The following is a 19319-nucleotide window of genomic DNA, read 5'->3' on the forward strand; positions in this document are numbered from 1 at the left end:
GCCTATGTGATGCAGTATGTGATTTCTTCACTAACATGCGCCACTAACCCCACTTTAAGAGTTTTTGTACTGCCGACAAGGTTTACAAGCATCAGAAACCCATTTCTAGGTCAGCAGCAGAGTGACAGCTCAAGCCAGATGAAGATGGGGGGGGGATATTCACACATAAGACATCGAACCCAGGGTCTCCTAAAGTGTTGAGGCCTTGCCATTGACTACAGTTTTTCATCACGCTGACCATTTAGTTCTCTATATTGCAGTGAAATCAGATGTGGGGGATATACCCGGTTCTGTCTAGGTACCACTTTAATCTGTTTACACCTTGGTTTGTGACAGAGCTGTTACACAGCCTTCTGCTTGCTGCAGTTGGCTTTATTTCCCCCTTGCAGTAGTCAAAACCTGCTTTCACCAGCAGTTCTGAGCAGCTCACAGATTGCAGCGTGCATATGGGTTGATAAATTCCTTCTCTGCGGTTATTTACACTGTTAATAAATTAAACTGAGAAGCAGCACAGCCACGTCTGATGTCAGCTCCCACAGCATTTAAACAGAACGTTGTCAGCAAAACATCCTGAATGAAAATGTGACTGTGTGGGTTCCCTAGTTCAGAGAAGGTGCTGCTTTAAGCAGACATAGCAGTCACGGTACAGATGCTACACCTGCATTGGAGCTCACTATAGGAAAAACCCAACATGGTATTGAAGGAAAGTCTTGGGAGACATGAAAAGGCAATCCTGAAGCTCAAGCACATCAGCTCAAACTGTGTTCAGCCGCTTCCTCCCCAGCTGATGGGAGTCATCAGCTGAAAGGAAAAGGCTAAAACTAAAACTGAGAATCGGGATGTGAGAAGGAACCTACCAAAGCACTTCAGTCTGTGCCTCACTTCAGTGGGAATATTTGTGTGCCTGAAGTCAAGCCAAGGCCTAAGTACTGCACCAGCACTTTAAGCAGTGCTCAGCAGTTACACAAATGAATGATCTGTTTTCCTTGGGTTTAACTTCCCTGAGGTGAAGGTGTCTGGAAGCTGCAAGAGGCCAGTGCAGAAGTATCGCTTTTCGCTTCCCCAGGGCTGTGGGAAGGCATTGCTTGTTCCAGCAAGCCCAAGGAGTTCCATTGGGCTGCAATAGGATGCTGTGGCAGTATTTATTAAACTGTGAAATGCTACAGCTCGAGAAAATACTTAACAAAAAAATACCAAAACACACGGGTGGTTGAGTTGGCTGCAGTCTGCTCAAAAGCCTGCTGGTGTTCATAAATACCTTAGTTGTGATGGTGAAGGCCAAGCAATGGCTTTAGTTTCTTTATCAGGGTTAGCCCTCACTTTAGTGGAATTTCAAGTTTTATTCTGAGAAGATATGCAGTAAGATTATTTCAAATACAGAGAGTTTGTGTTTAGATCCAAAAAGAAAGGCCTGCCAAGCTCATATCTATTTAAGTGTCAATGGGAGAGATTTGGAGTATGTTTTATAACAGGTATCCAGCCCTTCCCCTGGAAGAACTCCTGCACACCCAGTCAGTTGCTGTTCATAGTGGGGATGGTTAGTCAGTGGTAGAGGCAACACAAACCCACAGTGGGTATCTTCGGTAGAAGGCAAAACTTTTATTAAATGAACCAGATGTCACAAGTTAACATTTGCAGCTGTCAGAGATGGGGAATCATAAGGCAGCTATAGGAGCAGCAGAGGAATATGCAGATTTGTCCCGGATCCTGTGGACAGCCAGGCAGCAATGTAATAATAATAATATTAATTACTTTTAACGTGTCCTAATCGTGAGAATCAGTCGCATAGGATGTGCCTATTACTTGTTGCCCTGGAGCACTCTAATGGTCGTTGCACCAAAGGTGAGCCTACGTCAGACGGCATTGCCATCAAGGTATCAACCTGTTCCATACCAAACAGCAAAAACCTCACTACTGTATCATTCGGTCAGGAAAAAAAACAGTCATTTGATAACTATGCCAGACAAGTTGACTATCAAGGGGAGGGGGGTCTGTCACTTAAGAGCCTTTGTCACCTGGTTTCTTCTTGCTTGTCTTCTCTATCATTGTTTCCACAATCATCGCTGTTTCTTCATACGTCTGAATTCTGTCGTCTGAGAACTTCTCGATGGACTCCACCACCTCCACCTTCTCATAGCTCATGGAGCCAGGCAAGCCTGATTCCCTGAACAAAAGGCCCTGCTTATCTTCTCGGTCACATTCTGCCTCTCGAAGGACTCCTGGCTCAGTTGGGCTTATTGGACCAGGGGTAGGAACTGCCTCAGGCTCAGAAATGTCTGGATACTTTGCGATCTGCTCAATTCTTCCTCTAGTTTTTCTGCCCCATTCAAGTATTTCTTCTTCCTCTTTCTGTTTATCTTGGACTTCAAACTCTTCCCTCCTTTCACAGATAACCGCTTTCTCTTTTTCTGCTTCTTCAGCAGGTTCCGGTAGCTCTGGAATGGGCTCCACTTCACCACCGTTCATCACCTTCCCGTTGCTGTTGGAAACTATGATCCCTGCCCCTGATGGGACGGTGGGGGCCAAGATGCAAGGTTCTTCATAGCGTTCCTCCCCTGTTACCAGCACATAACGCCCTTTGGGATAGGCATCAGGTTTAGGCTCTGCTTTCTTGTGGACTCTTATTTTCTCTTTCACAAGGCTACACAATTTATTGAAGGCTTTACTTATCTGGGCTCCATCGGGTACATCCTCTGGGCCCATTTCTTGTTCATCAAGTTCTAATTCTTCCTGCCCAGGTTCACATGTGACCGAGCCTTCGTGCCTGAACTCCAGCTGATCTTGGTCAAAACCTTCCGGAGTTCTTTCATACATTCTTTCAGGTGAAAGACCGTCAGTTATGTCTTTAGACATCAGCCCCTTTTTCCTGGCAATTTTCTTTGTCAGAGCTTTTTGTCTGGGCTTGACACTGGCGATGTCTTGCACGGCCTGGGTGATATCTAGGGAAAAAACAAACAGAACAAACAACAAACAGTGCTGAACATGGTCGCTGCAAATGCTGGTGCTGCCCCTCACTGCTGCAGGTGGGGAACTGGATGAAGCAGCAAGTGTGAGCACAGCTCCCATCAGAGCATTAAACAGCCTCTTCTTTTACGTGGGCCCCTTGACCAAGTAGCTGTTTAGCATTGTGGTTAACCACTGCCATACAGAGTGTGAGGACAGGGAAGTGTGTGTGGTTCCCCTATCAGGCCTGCATCAATGCTCATCAGGAGCCCTCTGCTGCAGCCAGGCTCAGTACCTTCCTCCCAGGCATGGTGGCAAGGTTTGGCCCTGTCCACTGGACAAGAACCTCGTCTCCTAAAGCTGAGACTGAAGCCAAGTACCCAAAACCTGGCAGTAGGACTAAGTGGAAACAGTTTGTCTGGCTTTTACAACTCCTGTTACGGTTTAGGGACAGGAAAGGAACAACCAAAACCCCAATTTAAAGGCTTCCTGCTGAACACAAGTTTCCTGCGTGAGTGGTCCAGCCCTGATGGGGAAGGTGAGTGTCGTCACCAGCTATTCCAGTGCTTCTGAAGGCTCTGCAGGGGGGCACCTCACCTCTGTGTCCCAGGGGGGCTAAGAGTGAGCCAGGCACCTCCCCTCACAGCAGTTTTGGGGATGGGCAGATGCAGGGGGGGTGCATCAGGAGGGCACAGAGCTGAGCAGCCACCCCATCAGCAGTGCTGAGGAGCAGCACTTGGGCATCGCTCAGACACTGATGTTGAGCTCTAGGCACACGCAGGGGGAACCCCTGCCCATGGGCTGTGTTCAGATCTCCTGCACTATCAGTAGCCACAGAGCCCATGGCAGCTCAGCAGGAACACAGGCAGGCTACTGATGTGCATGTTATGAACTGCTAGAGCAGAGGAGGCAGAGGTTGGTACTGGGAATTACAGGAACATGGGAACAGAGGTATTTATATGCTTTCCCCAAGGCAGGTGCTCTGTCCCATGTGGCAGGTACAGTAACACAGGTGAAATGCCCTGCTCACCTCGCAGGTAGGAAGCAGAGGTATAGCCAGAGACAGGCCAAACCCTCAGCTGGTATAAAACAGCACTTTGCAGTTCTTTCAGCTGCTGAGGATTTATCCCCAGGCATTATGGACTCATTCCATAAACAACTTCTACGGTTCACGGAGCAGCTAGAAAAATTACAGCTGCACTCCAAAAAAATCCCTCATTTGGCAGTTTATCTCCCTTCTCAGGACAGTTTGTTATTAGTAGAACCTCAGTGAGCCTTGGATTTAATCTACAGTAAGTCATCCTGTATGTCAGCACCCACAGCACCTGTCTGTAAATCAACTCCCTTCTTTGTTAAGAGCAGCCTCACTAGTTTAATCGTGGCCATTTCCTTGTCACCGTGTTTATAAGCATCCCAGGTCTAACAAGCAATCCTACAACATGGAGGAAACACCATTCAGAGGAAATCAGGTAATGGGATGTAAACAGGCCCAAAGGGGTGTCCTCTGCCTGCCTGCAGCACTCAACACCCCCTGATACTCTTGTAACGTCACTGAAGTGTGAACCAATGACTCTCAACAAGTCAGCACAAAACCCCCAGTTCTTGCCATAGTTTCAGGTGCCTTTTGACTGTGCTCTATTGATTGGCCTAAGCAGTAGATTGCAGAGATTAGCAGAGAAACTCTTTTGTTTGTGGTTTTGGCCTTTGACAGCTTGTCCCAAAGCCAGCTGAGGTAAGCTGAAATCACTGCATTTACTTGGTAAGCTGAAATCATTGCATTTACTTAGCAAGCTGGAGTCAGGCTGTCACAGCTGGTGTTGGTATGGAAGACAAATGGAAAAACATCTTAAAATACAAAGATACTGCTCTTGACAGACACAGGAAGACATGTCACAGGTTTACCTCTTCCCCTCGAAGCTTGAGGCTGGACAGGTCTATAGATCTGCGTGAAGAGTGTGACTGGCGTTCCTGCTATAGCAGAGTTTAACCTGCCGGAGAAGACGCGCATCGGTCAGATCTCTCCCCCTCATTTCCATCAAGAGCAAGTGAGATCATGCAAAATGAAGCATGGAGGTTAAAGAAATGTATTTCTCCGTGGTGAGGAGTCAAAGAGAATGACGGGAGCATGCTTCTTGTCTGGGGAAATTCAACACAGCCACAGCACCTTCGCAGGAGTCAGGCTGATTTCCACCAGCAGGAGACGTGGGATGCTCCAGTAGGTAAAGTACACCAGTAATTAAAATGCATAGCAACAGGTTTGTAATTTAGCACAGCACTTTGAAAGGATGGGAAGGATTTTGGATGGGCAAACAGTCAATCCACAGTTACCAGAGGTCAGCAAGAGCTATACCTGCTGGCTGGTAAGATGAAATTTGGCAGCCATTACAAAGGTAACTGCATGTGCCTGACTTCAGAAGGGCAAGACGAAAACCGAGCAGTCTTCCTTGGAAAAATATATGAGGAATCAGGGGTTAAAAATGAAAATTGAGAGGCTGGCCTATATGCAAACCAGTTACTGTGTCTGTGGCCTTTCCAGTCTGCTCTGCCAGAATGTGAGAGAACATTCTGGCCCAGTGTAAATGTGCAAGAGATGCACGTTTTGGGTTTTGGCAGCTATCCTGATCAGATTCCTAACCTGAATGCAGTGTCCAAAATGAGACGGTGAAAACTGGTGAAATATCTGCTCCCCACATGTGAGGCTGGCTATTAGTGAGGGTCCTTCCCCTGCATCTTCTGGACAACCCAGCACAGCAGTTTGGCTCTGGCTCTGCTGCCTGTGCATGCAGCTGTGAAAGCCCAGCTCCTTTTACTCCTCTTCTCATGTGAGGTTGATGGTTGACATTAGAGGGAGCCAGTGCTCCTCCTTAGGTTTAAACAACCCAAATCCCTGACTTACATTACACCGTTTTTCAGCCCCTGCCTGAAGAACGGGTTTGCTGTGAAGAGTGCTTCGCTTTTCAGGACATTTGCTCTGCCTGAGCCTCGCAAATACAACCTGCCTGTAACACCCCAGCAAGCTTCACTAACACCCAAGCAGTGGAGAAGGCGTTTAGATTGCTTTTGTATGCTCCTGATGTCTGTGCACTGATGCCTGGCCAGTGTATGGAAAGGAGACTGTGTAGAAAGAAGCAGCTCAAAATGGCTCTGACCCCTTCCTTGGCAGAGGCTTGACCAGATTTTACATCTATTTAAATTACCGACCCTGAACATGCACCAGTAAAAGGTGCGAAATGGCCGTGGCTTCGGGTAGATCAGACGCCCTCAAACATGCGTTTCCCAAAGGAGATAAAAGCCATCACTGTCCCCTTTGGAGAGTCCAGAAACCAGCCTTACCGGCTGTCCTCGTTCTCGATGATGCGTTTGTACCGCTCCAGCTCGTTCTCCAGTGACTGCTGGTAGATCACCAGCTGGCGGCAGTCGGTTGTGTACTTCTCCAAGGTCCTCTCCGCCTCCTCTATCCCCTTCCTGAGGTTTTCGATCTGCTCGTTGTAAAGCTGAATTTCATCGTCGTAACTCTCCTGCGTGTTTTTAATCGCTTGCTCCAGCATGGTTGTCTGGTAAACAAAATCAGTGGGTGAAAGAAGCAGCTCTGAAACACTGCGAGGTGTCCCTGCCCATGGCAGGGGGGTTGGAACGAGATGATCTTAAGGTCCTTTCCAGCCCAAACCATTCTGTGATTCTATGATTCAGCATCCCAGTATTTCAAGGGTAACTAAAGGCCAGACATGTTTTGTTATGATGTGTGAAGCTGCACTGCGTTGGGTTAGTTATTCAAAACCAAAAACTTCCCCCCTTGCACCCTTGTTTATCCCAAGGCTTCTTTTCCACAATAAGCATGACAGGATCAGTGTACACCAGGGGAACAAGGGTGTGATGTCTCCTTCCCCCCCCCCCCCCCCCCCCCCCCCAAGACTGGCTGTTGTCTCACTGTGGATTGCCTTGGCAGAGCAGGCAGTGTCTTACAGACAGCAGAAGTGCTTAACTGGGAAGCTGTGGGCAGGCAAAACCTGTTCTTCCATCTCTGTGGTCTGCAGACCAAGCACGGGAGGTTAAGGAAGGGTCTTTTTTAAATAAGAACCCTTCATTTTGAATTAAATTCCTTGGCTTTTTTACTCTAGCAATAAAAATAACTGCTGTGCCCTAAGGCTTCAGCTCCAGGTATTGGATAGCACGTCCACCAGGAGGTGGCGATAGGTGCCTTGACAAAACCAGGGCCAGCAGTTGCAGGTGGGGTATTCGGCGGTGTCGTTGTGCTCTTACTTTCCTCTGCTATTTTCAGCTCTTTATCATGGTTCTTTTAGCACTTCGTTGTTTGCCTTTTTTTTTTTTTCCTTCAAACAGCTTTTAAAGAGATGAGCTCACAAAAAGCTAATGGAGCAGTAACTGGCTAATGGATTCTTTAATAATTGATTTATTTCTAGATGTTACAGCCGAGATTTGCAAAAACCTTTTAAAAAGCCTAAATTTAGGATCTAAGTCCCTTGGCATTAGTTTGGTTATACTGCAGTGTACCAGTGAACGGGTACCACAGACCTCTTTAATGTCTGGTTCTCCTGAAGTGGCCTCAATAACCTCTCAGCAGAGCCCTGAAGGTCCACCATCATTTTTCATGGAGCCAGTTTCCAGCCTGAGCTCAGTAAGAAAGTAAGCCAGACCAGCCCTGTGTGACCTTTCCATTCCCAGCCTCCTGCTGACTCTGTCCTCCAGGAAACCAGTTGCAATGTGGAAACCTTCTTCCACCACTGCTTCATTATGGCTGTGATACCTGCAGCTCTCCCTGGCCATCTAAACCTGACAGTTCAAAACACTGAGAGAATGGGAATGAAACAGCTGAAGACAAAGATGGAAAACTAAAAGAAACACACCTCCAAGTCAACCCCATTAAAGGCCATTCAGGTTTTACCATGTGACCATAAAAAGAGCAGTGTTCATGAGCATCTCGGTTGTGTTTATGGCTAGTGATGACAGTACCTCAGTCTGCAGCTTGTATTTCTGTGCCTGTAGCTGGCAGAGGATGCTCTTGTATTCCTCCAGCTGGCTCTGCAGAACAGGGATCCTCCTCTCTGCTATCAGTTTTTCCTGGTTGGAAGAAAACAGCGTTGTGTACAGAAAGTATGTTTCACTCTGTTAAAAAGAGCCAAACTAAAGTCCGCTACTGGAAAGAAGCTGTAAATGCAAACAGAAAACTGCAGAAGGCAAAGAAAAAGATGGGTATTGAACCTCAAGTAGACCCTGTGACATGGCTTCAGGAATAAAAGATGTCACTTGTCAGGACTGTAGAAGTACAGCTTATGTTGAAATTAAACCCTGTAGATGCAGAAGTTCATATCTTCTTCCAGCTAATAAACATCCTTGGCACAGCCACGTCTTGGTAGGAATCACCAAGTTTTCATTTAGTCTGTAGCCATTTATTTGATTTACAAGTTTTCACACATCTTACCGCCCCTTTAGGATAAGATTTACTTTCTCTGTAAATACTCATATACCCTGCCATCCTCAGACAGGAAGCACAACTGCTTCAACTACCTTTAAACCAGACATTTCTGAGGCTGAGACATATGTTATAGTGTGCTTGACTAACACAATCTCTATTCTCCTGATCAGTCCAGTGTTCCAAAGCTACAATTAGTTTGTTTCTCTTTCTTACTTAGAGCAGTATGTATTTTCTGAGAGCAATACTTGCCTCACATATGCCAGTGGTTATAGGGGACACACGAGGGGTTGTCTGGATGATCTGCTGCAACACATTGACGTAGGTCTGGATTTCCATAAGGTTCTGTGGTAAAGTAAAAAGCATTTAATCAGAAAATGCTATAGCAAGGTGCTGCCTTCAAGTTGCTCCACTTCTGGGGCTTATTCCTAGGTATTTACATCTTTCAGCATATAAAAGACCAGTTCATGTTCAGACTTAGTCTTGGAATGTGGTTTTAGACCTGATTTGGAGTGCATGCGTGCTAACAGTTTCCTCATGCTGAAGGTACGTAACGGGCACTGGCTATGTGACAGTACAGTTCATAGTCTTACTTAAGGATTCAGTGCACAGGAGCTTTTCAAAATGAGAACCACAGATACCTTTGCATATGATCCAAAAAAGTGAATCTGTTCTTTCAAAAAGAGCAAAGATGGGACAGTGGCCTGCTCCAAGCCTCACAGCTCTACCAGGAAGGAGAAGGGGGCTGCATGTGTTAGAGTTGGATGCAGCATAATAGTAGAGCCACAGGCTTACGTCTGATGATTAACTGGAATGCTCTGGTGCAGAAAATTGGATATCCCCATCTGATGAAAGCAGTAGCTTCTTAGCATGAAATACAAGACAGCTTGACCAGCATGTTGAGTTGAATCATGATAACAGGTCAACACATTCAAGACATTACTACAGCTGTAGGCACTGGAACCAAGGGAGTCAGCTGAATGCTTGCAGCCACCCAGCCATTGGGCTTGGAAATATATAGGGCTGTCTTTACCCACCAAAATGTAAATAGGATTTGCTTTAATTTGCCATTGGAACAGATGGTGAAGGGCAAGACTTGACACGTCTCTAGAAGGAAAGAGCTAAGGAAAACAGCAAATTCAGCCATTTACCTTCTTGTATCTGTCCTTTGTGGCATTAATGTCATCCTGCAGGAACTGGGACTCGATCTGCAGCTCCAGGTTGCACAGCAGTGCTTCATCAGCTTCCTGCAATGCAGAGACATGTGGCAGGGTTAGTACATACTGTTGAAGTGCCAGAATCACAGCAGCCACTTGACCATGAAGTGAGTTGCATGTGCGTGGAGACCACGCAGCCTGCATGGAGAATTGCAACCTGTTGGGTGAAACAAAAATATTATGAAACCCACAAACAAGAGGCATCTTATTTAGCGTGTTTTCCCATTGTACGCACTGCTTTTCTGCACAAATATGAAGTATGATACAGTTTGGCACTGGTACACTCAAAATACGTTAACCATATGCCTTGTGAATGCTGGGAGCCAAGTAATAGATGCTATGAAATACCAGTCTTTGATGCTAAAAGCTTGCAATGGTGCATGAATCTTAGAACAGATCCACAGGCTAAGGCATTAACTTCTCTAGTGTTTGTGACAGGACCTGAAGTACCCTGATGCCTTTTTAATATCCCCACTAAAGAAGCCCTTAATAAAAAACAACAAACAGGACAGTCCAAAGTATTTTCACTCCTTTTGGTGTATTCTCAAACACCAGAAATGTTGGAGTCATTTCTGCAAATAAAATGACAGATGAGCCAGACTAAGAAAAACCCCACTTTGCTGCAGAAGTTTCTGATACATTGGGATTTGTGAGGATGAAAGTTCAGCATGTTCAGTTAATTCAGAGGACAAGGTGTATGACTAGCAATTATGAACTCGAAGTACGTAGGTATGAGTGGCGCTGGTATTTAAATCCAGTGAAATCTCCATTTCTGTTCAAAGGTCAATTCATTTTTTCCCAGTGTTATTTCATTTAATACAAACCGTTGAATATCAAATAATTTCTGTGGAACATGACAATATATTTTACAAATATATAAGTGTGGGGGAAAGAGCTTTATTTTTCTACTTACAGCATGCCTTCTTGATTAGGTTTACCATTAAATAACACTAATATACCACTTCTGATAGCATACACTGATGTGCCATTACCAGCTGTAAAAATGCCTCAGTGAATGGATTGCAGGTTGTAAATAAACCACTGAATTCTATGGGTGCAGCACATGACTCTTAGATGGGGATTTTTCCTTTTCCACGTGCGCAGCATGTGCTATCCCAAAAATGTGTAGATGTTAGCTGCCTCATTATGCTGCTGAGCCTCCCTGCCAGAGACCTCTCCATCAGTCTCTCTGCTTTGTGAGACAGTGGCTAATGCAGAAACATCCAAACCAGCACATTCAGAGCCAGTCAGCAGAAATGCCACTGCTTTTCTGCACTCCTCTGTCCTCCTATTGACAGGAAGATCAGCAGGACAATGGCCATGTTGGGAGGTCTGGGAAAGAGCCAAACCCCCCCCCCCCCCCCCCCCGGCCTCTAGATAATACTGATAATCAAATATTTCTGCATGTAATAAGCAAAAGCAGTGTTCAGCTTCCCAAATGTTCCTTCAAAGGGGAAAAATCCTTATGCTTTTATTCCCTGCTTTCCAATAGACCAGCTTCACCGATGATGCTGTACACCAGAACAGTGCAGTGCCTACACATTTTCTTCTGAACCTTGCAGTATTTGCTATTCAATCAACTTCAGAAAAATCCGTTCTGCTTTAGGTGCTGATTCCAGAACGACGATCCATGTGCTGAGTCAGCATTTTCATTTACCATGGAAGAAAGATCACTTAGAACTTTCCAGAAACAGTGTTTGCTGATTTTTCAATAGGTTCCCCAGCTGCTGGAAAAGGCATGAATTTATATCTGTGCATGCACTTTTCAGGCTATGTCTTGGGCACCTGGACAGAAAATCAGCTGTGTTCTCTCCAGCATTTGGTGCCGCAGTGCAAGGAGCTGCTGCAATGGGGACAGCCCAGACACAACCTGGGATAGTAACATCCCCTAAAGCTTAAGATCATGTCAGCTTTGCCTGGGGTTGCCAAACCAATTCACTTTCTTTTAGATGCAGATTGGCTGAGAGGAACTGTGAAGATGGACCCACCAAGGTCCAGCTACCGCTTACAAAGTGCCTCCACAATTAGTTTTTAAGACCTTGCAGGATGTCCAAGAACCCTGCTAGCACACTGGAAAATAGCAATGATGCAGGATATCTAGAGCTTACTGGAGATAGCAATGCTAAAATGCACGTTTTCTTTCACATAAAACATGCATATCATTGACATGACAGTGCTCAAGCAAAACAGTTCCTGCCATATGTAGCAGGGAAATACAAAATATCTCTGTTTTTCACTGTGATTGTTTCCAAACACTGAAGATGAAGGATAAGCTGTGAAAAGTAGATCTGGGAAAGGATAAAACGCAATTTTCTTCACTCAGACAAAAACTAGCAGCAAGAGAAGATGAATCAGGCTTTCCCACAGACCTTGTTTGGAAACTTCCTAAATGTGTTAGTAAACTGTATCTTTTCTCTGGGTTTATCATCATCATCATGATAATCATCATCAGTTCTCTTTCCATGGCATTAGTTCAGGAAACTGTGGCTTGATAGAAACATTCCTCGTGTTTCACTGCAAGAGGTACAAATCCAAGGTGGGGGGGGGGGGGGGGGGGGGGGGGGATGTGGCTTTTCTTTTGTTTGGAAACCTAATGCAAAGTAGAGGATGTGTCCTAGGAAGGGCTGACCATACCCTGCAAGGGACTGAGGAGCTTTGAGACACACCACACTTCAAGATTTAGACATCATCAGCATTGTCTCATGCTACAATATTAGTACTAAGCATACTTTAATACAGTAGCTATATTAAAATATAAGGGTCATGGAGAAGGTATTTAGCAACAAACGTTTTCTCTGGTCACATTTCAGACCCTTCAATACATGTATTGCCTGCATGGTAAGACTAATAAATGGGCTTCTCCTACCTCTGTTTTTTCCTAAACTCCTACTCTGAGTGTAAACTCCAACTCACTCAGAAACTGCCTTCCAAGTTAGAAAAGACCAAACAAACAAGAGTCCTAGCAGAGTGAAAAAGAGTTATTAAAGGCACCTAAGCATGAGCGAGAGCTTCGGCAAGAGTGAACTTGCATATTGGATGTGGAAGAAGCAACATGTGTGTCAACTCCAGGTCCCAAAATGTACGCAGGAGCCATTGCTGATGCTCCAAAACGAGTGTTGCTCAATAGGTCCTCCTAGTTCTCGGTCTTACAGACAAGTTACTGAAGCCCTGAGCACATCTGAGGCTGCGGGCTGCAGATGGCATGGTGCTACACAGCCAAAATCAGCAGGACTGTACAGAGCAGGGCGATACACACTGTGTATGTACACACCGAGGCTCAGCCATTTGCACAAAGCTCAGGGAGGTGAATGAAGGGGAAGAAGAACTTTTCATCAGTGCATAATGACAAGAAATATTGTGGTCTGACATTTTGTCTTCCCACTGCTTATTCAAAACAGCTTGCTTAGAGAAATTATAAAGACCTTTCCTTTTCCATTTTTCCTGTCTTACCTTATTAAGGCGTTCAAGGGTTTCCTTTAGCTTCTGCTGGTATTCACGTTCATTTCTATACCTGCAAACAGAACAAAGGAGATGAGGTTCAATGGTTCATCCTTCTGCAAACTGCATTTTCATCTGCGCTATCAAGCACAATATATGCTTCACACTAAAGCAGAATATGAATCTTGAAAGGGGCCAAAAGATTTACTTATGCATTAGCATTGCTTTTTTTTTTTTGGTCCAGATGCTGAGAGTAATCCCAGGATTTACTAATGTCTTGCCCTCAATTTATGTAGCAAATGACAACAGAATGCCACCTATTGCTATCACTTTTTCACAGAAAGCCCAAGCATAGATTATTTACAATAAAATTGTATTTGATTAGCGTTGGACTGCAGTGACAGCCATTCATCAGTGGTTACCACGTGAGTATTTGCTACATTGGCAAATTAGCATTTAATTACAGAGCACTTGGTTTTCTATTCTACCTGTTGTTGTTCAGTAAGCATTTTCATGACAGACACATTAAACACAAAGATTGCAATTTCACATATTGATTGTGTATGATTAATGATGTATTAGGATGCTTTGATGGATCAAGCTTTGTGTCCTCTTTGATATAGCAATCAGATTTTAACCTGGTCAAAATCATATGTGAGTCTTAGTAAGACTGTTCATATACATTTATAACCGTTTCAATTGTTATAACACTTATAACATTTATAACTGTTCATATACATTTATAAAAAATCAACAAGTGCAAAATGTGCATGTTCGTGTACTAAGTAGCAATGGATGTAAATTGTGTTTATCTTTGAGGAAAAAGCACATTCTTTGAGAATTAGGGCTCTGTACTTGTATCTTGACTTATCTTCAAGAAAAACCTCTTAGCTGCAGAGTACAAAACTTCCTAATTGTTGATTATAAATTTTTATTCCTTTACCTAAAGAAACTGTATATAAAATGTTTAACAGGAGATACAGTTTAATGAGACCCCATTAAAAAAAAAACACAAACAGCCAGATCTTACAGTATGAGGTAATGAGACTTTGCCATAAGTAGTGAACAAGTGGCTCATCAAACTACATCTGCTGCCAGTGCCAAAGTACATAGTGTCTGTTGCAGTTTGTCCCTTTGCTTTCCCCAAAATAATAGAGATACAGAGATATAAAAAGCTAGCATTTTCTTGATTTCTACAAGAAACCCTCATGGTGGGTGGCAAGTGAAGTCTGGTGGTGAATGTCCTTCATTTGCAGTACAAGCAATGGACCAACGCAGCACAATCCTCACCAGAATTCAGAACTGAACATATGTAAAAGCTCTTCTCCACCTACTCAAGTAGCTTTACAGCTGCAGTAGACCTCTTTGGACTGCTTAGGGAAAAAGGGGGAAGGAAACAGAGTGGAGAGGGCTGCCAGGCTCAAAGAAGGCAGGTCAAAGCTTTGAAGGTTCCCTTCGCCTCTCTTAGTGCCCCAACAGAGAGATGCTAACCTAATAGATTCAGAGTTAGCTGTTAAACCCCTTAAGCCCTCCCCCACATCCTGGGGTGCCGGCCTGATGAGAGCATTGGACATGCAGGAGGGAAGCCCATGACTAAGTTTGTTTCTCCACCTGGCCCTTGTTTTTCAGGCCCTGCTTTTGCTGCAATGCAAGAGCTGCCCCCCTCCAAAGAGAAAACAGTCACAATAGTTCCTAGCAATCCTCCATGGCCAGGTAATCAGTCTGGTGTCAGCCTCGTGTCTTTAATATGAAGACAAATGCTGTCGCTCTGTTGAACCCTTCTGAACTCTTTTGGCAATATAGGAAGGCTCTTGGCTTACCATTAGCAGAGGTTAAACTTTTCTACTACATTTTTCCTTTTCACTTTCCCTGAGGCACTTTGCGAACCTTTTCTCAACAGAGGCAGCAGTAATTTGGGTGCCAAAGAGAGCACAAACTGCAAAAAGCTGGTCCTGCAAGGACGAGGGACAGACCAGTAATGGTTTTTGTTTATACCCTAGAAGCTAGGGTAAGGGCTGCGCTCTGCTGATTTGTGAACAGGTTTGTTGGTACCTGCATTACCAAGAAGCTGCTATTGAGCAGCTGAGAGCTATAAGGCAAGATTTGACAGTCTGGAGAGGGGGAGGAGGGCAGGCAGGACCTCCTTAACTGCAGCTGCAGCAGAATAAAGACCTCCCCATCACCAGAGGAGAAGCAGCAGCACAAACAACCCCTGCAGACAGGGACAGAAATAGCTTTACCAATGGAGTCCCTACTGCTCCCCATACCATAACTATTGTGTTTTCCTACTTGGTTTTGTTTCCTTTCACAGGTGTTGGGTCTCCACTGTGGCCCCAAAGGGTATCACATCATCAGAGCATCACTACACGGCGCAGCTTGGAGAACACAGTGCCAATTTCAGTGTCTAGTGACTTCCAGGGAATCATCTGCCATGCAAACCCCACAAGATTAGAATGAATTAGAATGAATTTTAAATGAAATAATCGATTAGCAAGACTTTTAATTTTTGAAGTTAATTAATCCTGTTCAGTCAAGGGTGCTAAAATCTGGGTTTCAGCATTCTTCCCTAATATCAGAGAGAGAAATACAGTCCTTTCCCACAGCCAGATGCAACGTTGCTATAATAATGATGCCAAATAAGATTAGCATGATTAGTATTTTTGTGAGATGCGTACAAACAATTCCTAGTAATGCTTTTTTTTTTTCAGCATCAAGAGAAAGAATTCTCTGCTGATACAGAGTCTGAATTATTCATGTTAATGTGAAAAGCTATAACTGTGACTACAGAGGATTAAAAGTAAGTTGTAACACAAGATCTACTTTCCAGCAGTTCATGCACATTCAATTGTACAGATCTGGTAGTCCCAGGCCCTGCTGTGTTTAAATGCAGCTTTGAAAGGTCTACTTGCATAAATGCAACTTTTAAACATTTACTTATAGATACAAATCTATTTACCAAAGTGTGAATGTAAGAATGGGTTGTAAGAGCTAAAATTCTTTGCATTAGTGAAGGACACACACTTCTATCAATTAACTGGTACACAGTGCTCCACTGAAAGCACTGTGTGCCAAAAGCAGTGCTTTATGCTTCAAATGAAGCAAGAAACCCCACGCTGCCTGCTGCAGACTGAGTACAGACCCAGGTGGGAGAGCAGGACTTCAGAGAACATTATTCCTCCCGTATTTTGCTTAGATAGCTTTACTTGTAAGTTCAAGTAGCTGAAATCATAGCCATCAGGTTGGCTTTGAGCTAGAAAGATGGTGAGAAGGCAGAGTACACATTGTCAGAGCACTGGTCTTGTTTTAACTCCTTTACTCAAAACCCAACAAATTATGGATGCAGGATCTATGAACAGGTTGCCAGGACAAGCTAAGTGTTTCTGGCCAGTTTTTCTAATTGTTTTCTTGCCAGTTTTCCTTGCAAGCTGTTGAAATCAAAGGAGGCATTGTGTGTTTTGCTGTACTGATTCTTCTCCTCCCTCAGGCACCCCAGACAGAGATAACACAGTTCTGCCCAGCTCTATCATAGCACTAAACGTTTCTATACAGCTGGCACACTAATATACAGGTAGACTTTGGAGTACTGAGTTCACTAATAAAAACACATGAACAAGTATCAGAGTCAACAGCTAAATTACAGCATTGCCTGTAAAAACCCCTGCCTACTCAGGATCTTGTAACTCGCTGGCACTGAGTTAGGGCATTGTGGACATCTGATCATTTCCAGCATTAAGCCTCAGTGCACCTGGGCGGGCAATTCTCTGCTGTCAGATGAGAGACCAGGGCTTGGCATTGCTATAGCTGTGTTGCAGCTCACAGCCTCCATGGGCTGTTTGCCTGGCAGCCCACGGAATTGGGTTGGAAATCTTATTTTTTTAGATTAGAGGTTTTTTAGCTGGCTCATTTTCTTAATTCAAATGTCAGGGTGGCTCCAGGAATAGCTGTGGCAGCGCTGCGTATCAGATGGTGTGCAGGGCTGGGGAGGGCAGGATGTTGGGACTGTACAGCTACTGATGATCAGCGTATCATCAGGCCATGCCCTGAAGACACAGATGGCCTCGACGTCAATTATCTTGCATCTGGTTTTGGGCTCTTTCCAGTTGAAAAATGCTTGGAGACAGAAAAGGGAAATATTATCAGTCTTACACATTCTAGTCCAGAGAAGGGGGAATTAGTGGAGGGTCAGACTGAAAAATCATGTGGTTTGGGCAAGGACAGACATAAAGTCTGCGATGGAGACAAGGGATGAAATCTTGAGGGCCTTTGTATTTCTGCAGCAGCAGGATAGGGCTCAGATGGTTCACCTCCTGCCTTAACAAAAGTGTTTCTGGTAAGTGTGGTGAGCATTGCCTGGGAGTGGCTGCACAGATTTGTTGAAAATGTTTCATCTTTCCCCTTCCCATCGCTGTCAGGGAGAAGTGTTTCTAAGCTAGAGCATGCTATACGGAGTTCACCCTCACCCTTCGGCAGGGAGGATGAAAAGCTCCTCCCTCCAAGCTGCTGCCAAATCTTCCTCGCTGAACTAGCCAAGACAGATGTTTAAGGGGAAAGAACCCTGGCCAATAAGTAACAAGAGGCCAAGACCCTTCTCTTCTGTGAGCACTCCTTTTATGAGCAACACTCATCACGTCTCATTGTGTAATTAATAAAGCAACATGACCAAAACTGCCTGTTGCTGAAGGGAAGGGACTAGATGTGTCAGGAGCCACTCGTATGGCTCAGCCCCCAAGGCTCCTGCTCTGTGATTTACGGTGCAACTAAGGTTAAGAAGTTAGGGGAAATTTGTTCTCACAGCTATTGCTTTAGTAGCAGAAGATTAAATAGTGGGATTCAAGGAAGAAGGGGAGAGTAATTAGATTTTTTTTCTTGGTATGTAAAATTTGCTTATTTACGGTCCTTTCATCTCACATCTGTAGTGTCTGGACACCCAGGTATCTCACAATGCCTGTAAATAACAGTTTCTCAGGGATATCCCTCACATTTCAGAACATATTTGAGGTTGTGTAACTCTGCACTGCTCAGACACAAGACGTGCTTTGAGCTGTTTGGTTTCTAATTGGGTTATTCCCTCTTGGCAGCCCAGAGCACAGTCCTGCTAAAGCTAATGAGTAATAGCAACCAATGTGTGCCATGGCAAGGACCTGCTGCCATGGAAGGGAAAGGGCAGTTGCCTGTCTAGTAGAAGTGAGACCATGGAATGCACAAATTCCAGTCACCTTGCTTTTCACCATGGACTTACTGCCTGCCATCCCCAGCTACAACTCTGATACACAAGGAGAGGCATCACCTGTGCACAAGTAGAGCTGGTGACACCAAACCTGTCCTTACTACGAAGATTAACTATGGAAACCATACCACTCTATGTTCCTCCCTTTGTAAGCCTTACTTGTTGCGGTACTCATCGAGCATGCGCTGGGCATCCTTCTCCTCCCGCTCCAGCTTGGCTCGGTCAGATGCCAGCTCCCGCATTCGTTGCCGGTTGAACTCGATCTGTCCAGCGAAGGCTTCGTCCAAGCCCACCAGCTCATCCATGCGCTGGAAGGTCTCCAGCTGCTTGCGCAGGATGGTGTTGCGCTGCTCCAGCACACGTGCCCGGTTGATGTAGCTGGCAAAGCGCTCGTTGAGCTCCTGCAGGTTCTCCAGGCCCCGGGCTTGGGCCAAACTGTCGAATTCGGGGGAGCCTCGCAGCTCATCGTAGGCGTCCGACCGCTCGTACTTCTCCTTGCGCACCTCGCGAAGGAAGCTGCTCCTGTACATGGCTTCGGGGGGGCTGTGTGGTGCCGGGTTCCCCTCTTGCGTGCCTGCCTGCCTCTCCAGTTCGGATCTGAATTACAGCTGGGGTGTTTGAGGAGGAAGAACTGAACATAATCACCCCCCCAGATGATAAGGATTTGTCTCCAGGGCGGTTTGTGGCACTAAAGGCATCATCTGCAGCAGTGAACTAAATAAATCCCTATGGCCCCGCCTTGGGGCTGCCTCTCCCGGCGTCAGCATTTCGGAGGAGCAGTGGGTACGGGAGGGTGAGGGGCTTTCCTTTTCCAGGCTTGCAATTGTGTATGGCTAGAATAAAAGAGAACTACATCCAGCTTTCACCCGGCGGATTAAAGCATTACCCGTGGACAACAAAACGAGAGCTTTGCAGTTTCGGAGCCTGAGCTCAAAGCCTTTCGTGGCTCTGCTGGGGGGAGAGCTTTGTCCCATGGTGGTGTCCCCAGGGCTATGAGCAGAGGCCTTCTGCTGAGCCAGGATTTTGGCGTGAGCAGATGGCAGCGCTTGGCTTTTGTTGTTTG

At 45.2% G+C, this 19319-nt stretch overlaps 1 protein-coding gene across 1 annotated transcript; it reads right to left on the reverse strand.

Annotated features, from left to right (window-relative positions):
* Window positions 1-1589: 1589 nt before the first annotated feature.
* On the reverse strand, window positions 1590-19104 carry BFSP1 (beaded filament structural protein 1). The gene is made up of 8 exons (XM_062607981.1): window positions 18416-19104; window positions 13042-13102; window positions 9526-9621; window positions 8627-8719; window positions 7915-8022; window positions 6277-6497; window positions 4846-4931; window positions 1590-2939 (listed from the first exon to the last, which is right to left on the reverse strand). Exons 1-8 carry the CDS (start codon window positions 18784-18786, stop codon window positions 1999-2001), a joined length of 1977 nt encoding a protein of 658 aa, XP_062463965.1. The 5' UTR covers window positions 18787-19104; the 3' UTR covers window positions 1590-1998.
* Between the last annotated feature and the right edge of the window lie 215 nt (window positions 19105-19319).

This window comes from Pezoporus occidentalis, unplaced genomic scaffold, assembly GCF_034315485.1.
Source record: "Pezoporus occidentalis ecotype Australia unplaced genomic scaffold, CSIRO_AGI_Poc_V1 ctg10, whole genome shotgun sequence".
Lineage (NCBI taxonomy): Eukaryota > Metazoa > Chordata > Aves > Psittaciformes > Psittacidae > Pezoporus > Pezoporus occidentalis.

Bases quoted from the DNA above. Each gene is read 5' to 3' on its own strand.
- BFSP1 (XM_062607981.1), bottom strand. From the start codon at position 18,786: ATGTACAGGAGCAGCTTCCTTCGCGAGGTGCGCAAGGAGAAGTACGAG. The intron at 8,720-9,525 runs GTAAATGGCTGA...ACTTTACCACAG, and splicing joins CAAAGGACAGATACAAGAAG to AACCTTATGGAAATCCAGAC. The intron at 4,932-6,276 runs GTAAGGCTGGTT...CTTCTCCGGCAG, and splicing joins ATCGAGAACGAGGACAGCCG to GTTAAACTCTGCTATAGCAG.